Below are 15,020 nucleotides of genomic sequence, written 5' to 3'. Positions count from 1 at the left end.
TAATTATTCTTCTAAATATTGTTAGGGCCCACTTTACTCTCAAATCATAGACAGATGGACTATATCCTTTTGAGTCTTCATCTTTAAATAATGTATTTTTTTCTTCTTCAACATCAATGATGTCTATGACTAAATATATCTGCTATAATTTTGGACACACTCATTTCAACAAAAGAATCAGAATCAGAATCAGTAGCTTGTACATCTTGACTTTTGTTTATAAGTCACAGTACTTTGAACCCAGCTGAATTAGATGCTAATCCACATCAAGGAACATTTTCTAAACAGAGAATCACATCAACTCATATTCAGTTGACGCTCAATTTATTTTTAACACGTGCTTGAAAAAAAAAAAACAGCAACTTTAGTGCAAATCAAACAGGAATTATTCAAGAACATGATTTTAAGTTATTAATAAATATACATGACTCAATTTACATTTTTAAAATGCTACAAGCACTTTTCACAGTTCAGCATCTGTCTCCCAATCTATTTTGTACATCCAACACATTTCAGTCAGAACCAAAAAAACACCAGGCCAAAAAAAAAAAAAAAAAAAAAATTAACAGATACAGAGACTTATCAAGTTTCAGATTACAAAATTAATATTTAAATCTCACACAAAATAATTACCCTGTATAGCAGTTATTTTTCCAAACTTTTAGTTGATATAAGAAACAAAATCTTACATAAAAACAAATACTATTTGATTTAGGACACTGTGCAACATTTTTTTTATATCACACAAGAATATCATCTCCCAGCCAAAAACAATTTTTGAAAGTACGAACAAAAGTGAAGTGCTTGTGTGTTCCAGATGATAAACAAACATTACATTTTCAATCACTGTAGGGATAACAAAACACCACAAAACAAATGTTTGATAAGTATTTCTGGGAAGATGTGCAAAACAAAGCATAAAGAAGAGAGTAAGTCAGATGAAAATGCACAGATGCCAAATATTGGGATTGGTTCAGTCAAAGATGCAACTAACTTCACATAATAGAAACACAGTACTTCTATTTGGGGTTGCGGTCCAAATGCATCAACTGGCAAGATTTCTCAGTTGTAGAGAATTTGTTTACATCAATCTGTAAATGCATGAGAAAATAACACTTCATCGCACTTAACTTAAAAGATGTTCATATGCTATTCCCTCTGAACAAGAATTACACGTAGCTCAGATGTGAAAGTAAATTTCAATAAGACAATGGTTTATATAAAGCAGCTAAATAAATTCTTCGTCTGAGAAATACTGAAAGATGATACACTTTCACTGTTGTCATGCTGTATTTTACCATTCTAAATAAATTTCATGGCACACAAGAGCATTCTACTCAAACTCATTTAGTAGCAGCGGGGCGTCAAAAAATGCCTTTAGCATTAATTTCAGTAAATATTACATTCACAGCTATTATGGAAAACCCACTACTCTGACTGTCTTTCTAAAATTTAATGATTACAAAACATAGGACTTAAGATATGAGGTTCAGGCCAAGGTTACATTATATTGTGCTACTGTTTAAAACTTAGGGGGGTTTTGTTGTAACTTAAGAAAAAAAATCTCCAAATGTTGAATTTTTGAACAGTAGACTCTTTACTCAGATTGCTGACCTTACCCCTCAGAGAAAAGCTTCATGATCAGATTCAGTATTGAAGTTGTATCAACATAATTCATCATAAATGTGTGCAGCGAGAGCAGAAGCTCACACACAGCATGCAATAAGAATTGAAACCAAAAGGCAACAGAGTACAAAGAAGAAAAAGTGCAAATGCATGCCAGAAATGATTGCCACCTGCCATGCTCTCTAAACCGCCCATCAAGAAGGAAATGTGAGGAGCTCAGTTCATCCTACTTCCTTTTCCAATTTGTAGCATGAAGCAGCCAGATTAACTTCAAGTGCAACTCCAAGCTATTGACACAGCAAGCTTATGCAACGAAGAATTCTTTTTTTCTTCAAAATCTCAAGCTACTAAATTGGCATTCACACATTCGCTCAAGTTCGCATTACAAGCCTGTTTTATCCTTTCTGTAATCAGTCATTTATTGTACACTATAATGCAGTCTACTGGGTTTCCAGTGTGATTACCAGTACTTCTCCCTGTAGGGTAACGGACAATGTTTCATACAGTGGAGTCCTGAAACGACAACATAATACAGAATTAAAGTTATGAATGGAAAACATAACAAATCATCAGGTTTTATGTACATTGCCCTTCACACATAGCTTTACCCCAGAGAAAGATATAGTAAAAAATGCAACCAAAGAAACATGGAGAATGGTAAAAGCCAAAAAAAGAAATCCCACAGCCAGAAAACACCAGCAAAGAGGAACATCTTGTCACCAAGATTACAACTACTGGATCCTTTATGCTTTATGCATGACTCCCAAATGGTATGACTCCCATTTGGGAGTCATACCAGAAAAAGGCCTTGTTTGTCCTACTATCACAAATGTAACCACGTGGAATTAGCTAAAAGATATTGTGCGTGGCAACATTATCTCAGAATTTTGAGAAAACTGACCCTAAACACACATCAACAGAGATGGATCACCAGACACAAAAATCAACCCTGCACTTTTCTATATCAATTATACTATTGGTACAAATGTATTTACCTGCACATCCTGGAGGATTACTCATGTTCTCAAGCTGAGGTTTTCTGCTCAGGGCAGCCTTTAATGGCTCCAGATGCAACTTCTTCAGTCTGAGCAGCAGCAGATTTATCTGTCAGTGGGACACTCTGCGGAGGTTTCACAATAGTGATTTTAATGGGAATTCCTTTGATGCTGTGCTGCACTCTGCTGTACTGCCGCAGAGACGGGTTGAAAGTGCGAATGGGAACTTCTGCCAGCGTGGGCGCCTCTTGTTTGGGCTGTATGCTCTCCTTAATGATGATTTTACTTCGTTTGCTTGAGAAGACGGTTTGCACTGGAAGAATGGCAGGTCTCTTTGTAGAACCAGATGTCTGGAGTCTTGTGTTATGCCGAGGCGGGGATTGCAGTTTCTCTTTTAAATGGGAAACTCCTCGATGCGAGTGTTCGTTGTTCTCTTTCGTGAGAGAGATTCCTCCCTCTTTCCTTTTTTTCATCTCCTTGGCCTTTTTGGGGCAGACGGCCATGTGTTTGGTTCTGCTGCGGCGCATTGTGAACTCTCTGTTGCAGTGAGGGCAGACAAAGATTTCTACCTGTGCAGGTGACAGTTTGTTTGCTGAAGAAATTGACTTGTTTCTATGTGGCATAATCCTCTGGACAAACTTCTTCTTCCTTTTATTGAGTATTTTGATCTTGACTGGTGGCTCTTGATTTGGTTTGGACCGGTTTCCCTGACTGACTCTGACTGAAGTATTTAGTCCGTTAGCAGAGTTTGTCGTAGACAAAACTCCATTCTGGGTTTTTGCAAAGTGGCGCAAGGGGACAGGATTTTTTCTAGGCGTGTATCGCTTCTTATCGCTTGCATTTGCACATGCCAAGATGTGCTTGTGCAGCTCTGGCATGTTGTCAAAGCTTTTCCCACACTTGGTGCACCGAATAGCTGTACTAAAGGTTTGTGGGATGTTGTGGGTGGTGAAGTTAGTAGCTGAAGCAAGTGACCCTGCAGGGGATCTGTTGTGGTAAGGAAAGGGAGGCGGCTTAAAGCTGGGATAATGCTGGTTTATGCCAAGACGAACATCAGGCCCTTTGATCTTACCTCCATCTGAAGTCATGATCTTAATTGTTGTAAAGAGCTCATCAGCAGTCATGTCGACGTCGCATTCTTCCTTTTTGACAGATTTTTTTGATTCCTCTGGCGACTTTGTGACTGAAGGATCTGTATTGATTTTACTTGTGTTGTTGTAGTTCTGAGGTCTCAGTTTACCCTTTTCTTCTTCCGTGTGTGAGCACTGCTGGCCAGGATGCAGTTCATTTTGATGCTGCTTCAGATTGCAAAGGTAGACAAATTCTTTTGTACATGCACTACAAACGTAGGTCTTTCCGACACCGTGAAGACTCGATCGATGGTCGAGAAGCGCGGATGGCTTGCCAAACAGCAGCACACAGAACTCACATTTGTAGGGCCATTCATCTGCATGGTCAGCCACATGATGGCCAAGTTCTTTCATTGAGTGGAAGAGTCTTTCACACACGTTGCAGATGAAATTCTTGGTGAAAGTCTGCTCCTCTGCATCAACTGCTGTATCAGTTGAGGGTTCTTCCTCAGTTTTGTCAGGAGGAGAGGCAGGAGGTGTTTTAGGTGCGGTTTCAGACATAGAAACAGACCCATCAAATACTTCCTCGACTTTTTTTGTAGGAAGCTCCGCACTAACAAGTTCTATACCAGGTTTTGAGTCTGCCACAGGAGGAGAATCAGACGTCATTGGGGTGTTAGATGCCAGGGTTACAGATTCTGGGATGCCAGGAGTGTCCACAGGTTGAGGATCGGGTAAAGATGTGATCTGTTGTTGTTGTTGATTAATGACCATCTGAGTGGGTGCTAGAGGCTCAGCTGTATTCTCTTGTAAAGTTATTGCAGCTGGCACAATACTTCCTGGAGCTTCGAGAGCTATGGTACACTCTATTAAAACAGTGTTGCTGGCTAATTTGAGTAGGGAATCATTTAAGGTTACAGTGGGTGGGAACGACACTTCTGACACAGGAGCAGATTCAACCATCGGTGTGTTGAGTGCAATCTGATCAGTGAGAAAGACGTGGCTAGGTAGATTCAGGGTTGGGTCAAGTGGCTGGGAGAGAGTGACAATGTTTGCAGAGTTGGCGGAGGCAAATGCAGTAGTTAAATCACACTGTGACGAATTTAATGGATTTTCTGTGCAAATCACCAAGGGTTCTGGAGATATGTTTGGTGCAAGTACCTGGATTGGTTGGTTTGAGGGGTTGGAAAGAGACGGAGGTGGAGTCAAAACTGTGATCAACGAGGGAGCAGCAGGGAGTACAGTGTGAGTGATTGGAGAAGCAAATGCTATGGCGCACTGTGGAGATGGTTCCAAGGCAAGAGGAGCAAGTGACGCAGGTGATTGAGTCAGAGAATTTGGGGGTAAGGCAAGTCCATAAACAAGTCCCTCAGCAACATGCTCCAGTTGGTTCACAACATCCGAACCTGTTACAAGAGTCAAGTCTGTAACTACAGGCGTTTCTGGATTCACGTGGCTTATAATTTGCTCCTCACTACTCATTATGACCTTTTCCGCCACATTTGAATTTGAACCCTTACACATAGGATCAGATTCACCAGGGCTCTTTCTTTGTAAACTCAAATCTAGCGCAGCATCAGCTGATGCTTCATCTTCATTTCTTTTGACTGTATTAGAAAGATCCAGGGGTTGCTGGTTACATGGATTACCACCAGTAGCTGGGGCCCAACTCTCTGACAAAATGGGACTCCCTTCAGGCACAACTACAGAATGAGGTGCATCATTATTCTCATTTCCTGTTTGTTGGACAGGCGAATTACGCTGAGCATCAATCTGTCTTTTACTTCCATCACCCAAGTCCAATGGATCTGGCTCTCCCGTTTCTTCATTTGCCACAAGAATTTGCTGTGACGTCCCAGTGGGAGAGCCAGTTCTTCTCCTAAACTTTCCAGTCCCAGAAGGTAGGACATTGAGTGAAAGAGGTGATGAAGACTTCTGTCCATCAGTGATGAGGGCAACTGCAGGTTTAAAACCCTCCTGTTTCTCAAGAAGTTGCTTAAGTTTTGGAGACAGGAACACAGTGCGTTCCTCTTGAACAATCTCTGATTCTGTATTCTGAGGGAACAGATTCTCAATCAATGATGACAAAAGTGATGATGAGGGTGAAGACATGACCACCTCAGACTGCAGTTCAGTTTTAATCTGTGGTAGGAGAGGTGGTGTGGCGGTTCTTCTTTTGGACTGTTGTTGACCAGGTGCTTCTGTATCTGTGTTTAAAACTTGGCTAATCTGCGCAGGGCCCAAAATTAGGGTGTCCATTCCAACTAAAGTTGAGGACCCAGAGCGGATTTCCATTTCACAGTTATTTATTGTACTTGTTGATAGTATCTTTCCATCAATGTAAAAACTAAGATTCTCGGAAATATTACTAGACACATCTAGCATATATTGCTCTGCTTGTTCTCCATTATTTTCCAAAACAGCAGTGGAAATAGTTTTCGTGGCCTGTGTCTGTTGTTGAAAAGATTCACTTAGTAGTACTTGAGGTACTTCCTCTTGTGTCAGCTTGGCATTTTCTTTCACTGTAGGATGCAGTTGGCCATCAGGGATCCTGCCCTCCTCATGCTGTCTGTTCATACTTGTGGATATCTTCTCTGGAGATTTGCAAGGATGATGAACGTGCATGTGTCGTTCCAAGCCTTGTTTGCAGGTAAAACATCTGTTACAGTGGTGGCACACAAAAGCTTTTTTGTCTGTATCTTCGATGGGGAGCTTGTGAGAATATAAGTGCTCCCAGCTGATATCTAGTTGTTCTTGTGTATCCACCCTGTCTCCACGTTCAGAGATGTTCAAGTGGGAAGAGTCTTCCATCCTCACTTAGCATATGTATATAGTTGTTTGATCGATGTTTTTCCACACAGGATAGCAGCAGCAGTCATACCTATTAAGATGATAAAGAAAATACTAGAATTCAGAAGTGTGATACAGATCATTGAAGGATTGAATTACATCAACTTTAGCAAAATAGAAAAGAAACAAGACTATGAGAAGCATTAGCAATAGGAAATATTAGCTGGCTAATGTCGTTTGTGAATCTAAACATCATTGACCTTTTTACGAGGTCAATCCTAAAAACCTGAATGCAGTAACACAACCAATCATAAGTGCAACATGGTTAACAATGGCAAAGCCTTGCCATAAGATAGAAACAAGATTTAAGCAACAAGCATCATATGTATTAATTCCAACGGGAAAAGGAATTTATAGAGGAAATAAAAAACTGATTGAGATAAATATAAATATAAATAAGATATGGGAGACCTAATAATATACTTCAACTGTTAACATCGTTGCTGTACCACATAGAAAAATTGTTTTACATGCCAGGAAAAAAATACAAAACTAAACTTATATGTTAAGTTTACGTCACAAATGCATCATATATTTCTGGAAAAATATCAAAACGTTAATCCAAAAGAAAATGTGTCTAAAACTGATACGGTATTAGATTAGAAATGCTGTGAAAAAAGTATGTCCTCCTTACAGTTTTCCTTTGTAAATATCACATCACAAAAACAAATTAAATATTCAAATTCATTTTATAAAGGAAAAAAGCCTAACTAAACCAAGCCTAGACTACGTAAAAAAATAAAAATAAATAAAAATACAAAACATAACTGGAAGTAGCAACAACTGTCATCAACATGTTCTTCAGTTTTGTATTAACTGTATTTACATTTTGTATTAAAATTAGTTTAATGATCTTTAACGTTTAAGTGTAATGGAACAGCAACAACAGAGGAATACCTTTTATAGAACTACACTTCTTATTTACAAATGTTTCTTTGAAAGTTGGTAAGGTTAATTTAAATATTTAGACTGGCTTACCATTTTTACCGCAAGGTTAGAATGGGTGTTTGTGGAGCTTTATGCAGATTTTTTTTTTGCTGAGGTTTTTCTGTTGGGGAAAAAAACAACAACATGTAAATGGTTTAAAGGAAAACTGATCATTACTGTATGCTCCCACAAAACAAAAAGAAGCACAATTTAATAATTAGCAATGAGGTGAAAGTGAATGATACAAGTAGTAGTTCCTCTTAACAGATAGGAACAGAAAAAATAAAGCACATTAAAGGATAACAGAACATTAAATTCTCTTGAGAATACTACCTAGATACCCTTAAACATTATTTAAATGTATTTTACATCAATAGTTATAAAATACTAGCAAAATATACAGTTGACAATAGGGCGGTGGATTTTGACATAAACCTTATGTTCTATGACAAAATGGCAGGCCTGTCATGTCTTATTTGTTCTCCCATGAATCTTGTTTGGAAAACAAATGTCAATTTAAATACACACAAAGCCTAAATCTAACTTGTCACTGATTCGAAACACGCTTTTCCAAAAACATACGTTTTAAAATGTATATTTCGCATAATTATGCACACAATGCAGCGTTTAAGTACATAAAGACACGAGATGACACGTAAACAAAGACTTTTTAAATATATGTACATTTCCGTTATATTTACAGCACAATGATCCGGTGAATTCTTGTACAAGTGAGACACTATTAAATATATTAGCAGAATCTATATAATTCAAGGGCCTACAGTAATGAATTAGTAGAAGCTATTTTAAAATATTCGGTTTCTATTTTAATTACTGTAGGCTACAACAGGTCTATTTTTTTACTACTACCACGTACATACCGATAAATAACAGTTGTTTTATTTTAATAAGTTAAAGGCAGACAGGCGAAGAGGTGCGCCTCCCCTGGTTCCGTGACGCTGCCCCGTCCTTGCTCCATTGCTAACAGCTCACACAACACGTCGTCACATTTACTCTGGCTACAGAGCCAGCTAGCTCCTCTTAATTTAAGGTCAACAAGATTTACGAACGCAAGCTTTTAACTATTTACCGAGCAGAATTAAGACACTAAGAAATTACTAAACTAACGTCTTCGAACAAAGCCTCATACACCATTTTAAAAAAGGGAGTTGTTATCGACCGCTGTGTACGCATCTACCGATAGCTACAATGCTATTGCTAGCTTGTTAGCTTTTGCCAAGAATTAAAACCAAATGTTAACCGCGACAGCCTCAAGTACAGCTTGGTGGATAAAATTTGGAAGAAAAAGAAGGTCTTTAAACATACATGTTGCTTCCAAAGTTCCAGAAAGGTTTGAAACAGTCCTGTTGTGCACCTTGTAGACAGCTGTTTTTCCACTTTACTCTATCAACAAAATTCCGGCGTTCTGATTGGACAGGGAATTAGGATGTCAAAATATAACCAATCAGTGAGAGGCTTCTTAAAGTTTAATTTTTTAAAAGGACAAAAAGACTGTTCTTGCAGATAAAATACACCTAAACTGAACTAAACTATTATTGTGGTGTGTGAATATAATCATTTTATTATTATAGAATTAAAATTAGTAATACTTACACATAATGTTTTTGAATACCGAAAACCTAGATCGTGAAGAAAATTTGAATACTTGTGTAAAAGATGGTTTTACAATGTCTGCGATCTTTTTTAACTTTTCGTATCCGACGTAATTGCCATTGAATTTTACGAGTTCCAAAAATATTTATGCTCATTTTACATGGTACAGTTGAAATTTTTGAAAAAATATTTATACAATTTGTTTTAGATCACACGGTGAAAGTAACAGATATATTGTTAAAAAATAAGAGGAAGATGTGTTAAAAAATAAATAAATAAATCAGGAGCGCACCTGCGCGTGTCCATAAAAAAATGGTTGTTTCAAAGTAAAACTGGGAAGTGTTGCATTAAAAATTAAACTCGACGATTAACTGCAGCATTTTTTTGTGATCTGACATTATTTCATTAAATTTTTTTTATGCTGTCTGAATATCAGAAATATTATTCCAGACTTGTCAAAACTGGATAACGGGTTAAAGAAATGGCCATAAAAACATGTCACTATATTCTTTGCCATTGTAGTGTGTTATCTTGACCAGGAGAGGGGGCAAAATTAAAAGACTTTATTTCAATAAAGATGAGCGCACCTCCGCGGGTAAATGTTTGCAACATTTACAAATTTCCAGAGTAGGGATTGTTTTTGAATGTGCAGTCATTTTTGGTATCCCACAGTAACCTTATGATACTTATGTGCGCAGTATATACAGTGATTACATCTGAGGTGTTATTCAGCAATGCGTGTAATCGCATTTATTCAGGTAAAGAGCTTACAAAATATCTGTGCACGAACACGTAGTTTGATTAATTAGTTTGTATCAACTTGAACTATATGCTTTACGACCATTTCAAGCGATTACATTTTGAAGAGAGAGGGATTAAGCTGCAGACTGTAAACAAAAGAAATATTCATCAATAAGACAACTTATAGCTTGTTTTCAGACAAAAAAAAATCTGTTAAAACTTTAAATAGTTTAAAAGCCATATAAAAAGATGTGTACAAACCCATTCAGTACACTGAGAAGCAATTTAGTAGTGAAACTAATCACACACAGATGTGTTTGAATTGAAAGCCATTATTTCTGTTAATTATAATGATTTTTCCACATACAGGTAATGTAAACATGACATTTAGAATTACAAAATTTCTATTTTCTAATCTAAAAAAATAAGAAAATTCATTTTTTCTCAGGTGTTTGTCTCTGTGTTGCCCTTCAATAGACTAGTAACCTGTCCATTCCATTAATTTTTTTCCCCAAAAATAATTATTTAAAGACTTATTTAGTTACTTATTTAGTTACTAATATTAGTTGACACTAATATTAGTTAGGGATTTCTACTGAAGCTCCCAGGAAGTATGTTGCAATGGTTGTAACTTAAAACTTATAGGTCCTGTATAGATTTTGGGGGGGCAATAGTTTAATGGCAGCAATCTTCAGGTAATTTTTCTAAATCTATCAGGGCAGTAGATGAGAATAAAAAAAATTCTAATAGACAGAAAACACCAATGTAAACTACAATAAACTCTTGGTTAAATATTCAAATTTTGATAAAACTGTTGGATAAGGGCTACATTCCTATCCATCAATCATCTCTGTCATTTCTGTTTTACATCTGTTCAGAAAACAGAAGACACATTGTGCTGACATGTGCCAATAGTATGTGTCCTCCTCTCTGTTTTCCTTAACAATCGTCAATTGAATCCCGACAGCTGGATTCATATCAATCTCACACCTACACTGACACAAAGCTAACTATTTGGCTTCCCATGGCATTATTTCCAACCTGTAGGAGTTCTTCGGACCCCTCAGCCCTGCTCGATGTGCATCTGTGACATTGTGGTGCACATGGGTGGTGTTCCTATGGCACATGCATGGCATGTCTCTCTTGTTATGTTGCATGTGGGTTGAGTGGTGTTTCACTGTGACACCACATGCCAGACCTCTGCTGGCCATAATGAAAGATCATAAATAACAGGCTTAACCCACCCTGCTAAGCCTTACTTTTTCCTTCTCTGTATTGTACAATCAGCATTCTAAACCCCGCAGCTAACTTGCTGAAACAGCACAACGTAGAAAAAAAAAAAGTAATTGAATAAGCATTGAATTCTTTTTTTATATTATTATTTTTCAGTGGAAGTTTGGTTACGATTGTGTTTATTTATAGCATGTTCTAAGTTGTTGTGGACCTGCCGAAAGCTCTGGTGTGTCTTTCACAGCTGATGGCAACTGGGGCTGGGAAACTTTAGTCAGCAGATAGAAACTGGGTCTCTGTATTGTGCATGTATCAAATCATTGTTTAACCAGGTGTTGAGGCGTCAAAGTCGAAGGAAATACAAGCGATTAGGCAAATGAAGCAAACAGAATGATCAAGAAAAAAAAATTGCACTCTAGAAAAAAACGAGGACAAGTTGAAGTGGAAAAAGCTAATATTTAGAGCAGTAGAGTTAGCTGGTATAAACAGGGATCATACATTTTTAAATTTGCCAAGGTATGTATTCATGTCTCAGTGACCCCTGGGAAGTCAAACCAAGTAGAAACATGATCTGTTTAGTTGCTGCAGCATATGATCATGTGTGTGGACATGAACTCGGAAACACGACCCTTTAGCCTAAACGTGTAAAAGCTAAGTGAGACATTTTAAGTCTTAGCAGATACCTGTGGAGCTGAATTATTGCTCTCAACAGTAAACCAGAGCAACATACTACGTGCAGAATCTATCCTGTATATTAACTTTTGATTTGTTTGCATTATCCCCAACTATATCCGTGTCATGATGTTTTCACATGCACGCGAGCGTTTCCGTGTGGATACGATTTCTGCAGGTAAGTTCTGAATGTATGTACACCCTGTTAGATTTAGTTCCCAAGGCCACTGTTTTCAACATCAAATCAAAACAGAAAATAATATCCAATATGTAAATTGGGTTTTATTTCAAGAGGCTGTTTAGTTGATCTCAAAAATCCTTAAGAACATGAAATGGATGGCTTAGAATTTTTTTAACTGAGGTTTTGTTGAACGGCTGTAAGCAGTTGGTGCCTTACCTGCAGCAGGTAACTCTTTTGACTTCTTTGTTTACGCTGCGTTACCTCAGAAGTTGGAATTTGCTGCTTGGTCTGACGTCAGACAAACCCAGCAGTAACAGTGTTTTAGTTAGGAAGTCAGATTTTCAACATGGCGACGCCCATAGACATTGTTTGCAGTAGTTCTTACAAACATAATCTTAAGCTTCCCTTTCCGTGAGCAAGTGCCACTTTTAATTTGTTTAGTTTATTGTTGCAGGTGCTAAATATAACATCGATTTACAGTGTTACACTTGACATTGTAAATCAATGTTAAATGTGTCTTATTTTACAAGATGCGCGTGTATCTTGTAAAATAAACATGATTCCATTACATCTTACTACTGTTGATGTGAGAAGGGGCCATGTTGAGACAAATTTACTTTTACTTTCAAAAAACAAATACAGTCAAAATAACATGGCAGTTTATGCAAACATTGTTGTAGGTGCTGATGCATTTCACCATGGGTAATTGTTTACGCAGGAAACCTAAACAGGAAATGACAGCAACAGATGATGTGTCACCAATGATCTTCCTACATGAAACACCAACTCAAAACAACAAAAAGAGCGTTTTGTGCATTTTACAAACCAGATAACATCAAAAGGTAATAACATTGGGTAGCAATAGTGAATATTGAAGAAATTTAAGCTTCAGCATACCACCAAACAAGCTACTTAAGTCAGGTGGCTAGAGTAAAACAAAGGCAGTGTTTTTGAGTGCCCATAGCAAAGCCCCTGAAAGTTTTGTGCAAGCAATGCTACCTTAAAACCCTCATTTAGTTAAAGCTATTCAGTAAAGAGGAATGGGCCAAAATGAACACAAAGTGTGATTTATATAAACTTCTGCCTTTAAATAAAGTATCTAAAAATCTTAAAAAAAAAAAAAAAAAAAAGCTTTTGATATTCTGGCATTTACCAAATAGAAATTATTTTTTGAAATCCTAACTGGTCTAAAGCAGCTGAAGTTTAGTGTGATTTAATATCAAACAGTGAGAAAGGAGGTTATGTGTTTTGTAGGTAAACATCTGGTTTCAACAGCAGAAAAACAAGCATACGATTAAGTGAGCTAATGGTAATAAAATATTTAAACAAGAAGGATAACATACTCTTGGTGAGATATAAAGTGTTTTTGGACATTTTCACAGAAAACAGTTAAAAAAAATCAGAACTATCCCTTTAAACTCAGACAAGAAGCTTGGGGATTGTGCTATAACATGTGCCAGATGCTAGTTAGCATATCCTGTGGCGATGGGCACCGGTTTGTGCCAGTGATTCTCCACACAATGTAACATTCAACATCAACATGAAGATGTAAGACAAGACAGACAAAGGGAGAAAGCCAGCGAGGTGGACCCCAACATGTCTCATAAACCAGAAAGATCACTGAGTAAGACTTTGGCAGTAAACAATGAGGGTCTCTGACTGAAGATATGTCCCACACCAGCAAAGACAAAGACGTGACTGTCATCTTACAAGATGTTATGTCACTGGCATCAACATGAAATTTATTGCATTCGTCTCAAGTGCCAGATGTGCAGACAAGAACATGTAAATGTGAACATGCAAATACAAGTGGACACTGTACGACACAGCACGAAAAAAAAAAACGTTCAGATTCATCCAACGTTCAGAGAACACACTGAGAGAACATGTTCACTTAGTCATTGCTGTCTGCAACTCTGCCTTTCTGTAGCCGACACCAGCAAATGTAGGTGACCCATTCATCATCCCTGCAAACATTTACCACGCATCGACAACACCCAGTCTGTGTCCGCCACCCAAACTTGTTCACCAATTTGCCAGGTTCCCAGTTCTCCCCTTCCCAAGTCTGCTCTGTCTCAGCTGTCTGTGGCACTCAAAGGTACTAGCAACACTTTTTTGTCATCACCGAAACTCCTGCAAGTTATCCAAGCACGCTGGTGAACGTGGACCACTTCTGCAGAGCTCGAGTCAACCCACGACAGTCTTGCTGCCAATTCTGTGGGATGAGCTTCATCAGCAGATTGAGAACAAGTTACTGGTAAACAGTATGTCAAAAGCTTCTGCTTGTGAACAATGTCGAGTCTTATTGTGTCGAGTCTTATTGTGTCCTCCTGGCAACTGACACAAACATTGGTTTTATTTTTTGATAGGGGAACTGAATTGTGGGCGTGCTCTCAAGCTGCTCCTGACAAGATTAGCTGTAGACTGAATGAGCCCATTGCCGTTTTGAACACACCCCTGGTGGCAGCAGTTCAGTGTGGCACTTCCATGTTCTCTTTGCATTTTCCTTGCTTTCCTCACTCTCCCCCAGCTTCTTCCCACAGGTGGAAACATCCAGTGGCAGCTCTTTATTGCTACGATCACTCATGACATGTCTGACCGTGTGCCTGATATGGAAAAGTCTAAGGGAGACATTACCCATTCAAGCTTCGGCAGATTAGGTTTGCAAAGAAAAGCCTGCTTATCATCTACGCCATTCTTCTATTGTTTCACAATCTGCGCTTCGATGCTACAGTTGGGATTAATTGTAGCCGAATGGGCATCAACTGAATTTTTCTGATAATTAGAAAAGCTTACTTTGGGTCTGAGTGTAATCCAGTACACAAACTGAAACGATCATCTGATAAATCTTCCAGTACCAGCTTAAGAGAAATAATCTTGCATATCTTTAAACATCTGTGTACAAGACCTCGGGTGGGGTTCCTCCTTCCTCTCCGAGTATGTTTTAGTCACCTTTAGTTGAGTAAGAATGTCTCTCTGACTAATGTTATGTCACAAGTAGGCCTGTTTTTAGAGATCATTAAAGATGATTTAGAACAATTGTGCAGTTAAGAGCATGTGGCTTGAATCTTTGTAAATTCCTCCGTTTGTGTGTTGTAATAGCTGCTTTCAGAC

The 15,020-nt window shown here is 38.0% G+C and overlaps 1 protein-coding gene across 2 annotated transcripts; it reads right to left on the bottom strand.

The window, feature by feature from the left end:
• Positions 1-307: 307 nt before the first annotated feature.
• Positions 308-8,904, bottom strand: prdm2a (PR domain containing 2, with ZNF domain a). Of its 2 annotated transcripts, XM_007553368.2 has the most exons (4): positions 8,795-8,904; positions 7,520-7,589; positions 2,622-6,572; positions 308-2,139 (listed from the first exon to the last, which is right to left on the bottom strand). In XM_007553368.2, the coding sequence occupies exon 3, from the start codon at positions 6,500-6,502 to the stop codon at positions 2,651-2,653; it is 3,852 nt and encodes a 1,283-aa protein (XP_007553430.1). In that variant the 5' UTR covers positions 6,503-6,572; positions 7,520-7,589; positions 8,795-8,904; the 3' UTR covers positions 308-2,139; positions 2,622-2,650. The 2 variants fall into 2 exon arrangements, with proteins under 2 accessions (XP_007553430.1, XP_016527660.1); XM_016672174.1 differs by lacking the exon at positions 7,520-7,589 and having other exon boundaries at positions 8,795-8,899.
• Positions 8,905-15,020: the final 6,116 nt, after the last annotated feature.

Source organism: Poecilia formosa, unplaced genomic scaffold (assembly GCF_000485575.1).
Source record: "Poecilia formosa unplaced genomic scaffold, Poecilia_formosa-5.1.2 Scaffold56, whole genome shotgun sequence".
Lineage (NCBI taxonomy): Eukaryota > Metazoa > Chordata > Actinopteri > Cyprinodontiformes > Poeciliidae > Poecilia > Poecilia formosa.
Note: the sequence above shows the minus strand (reverse complement) of the source record. Positions and strands in the feature narration are given on the sequence as shown.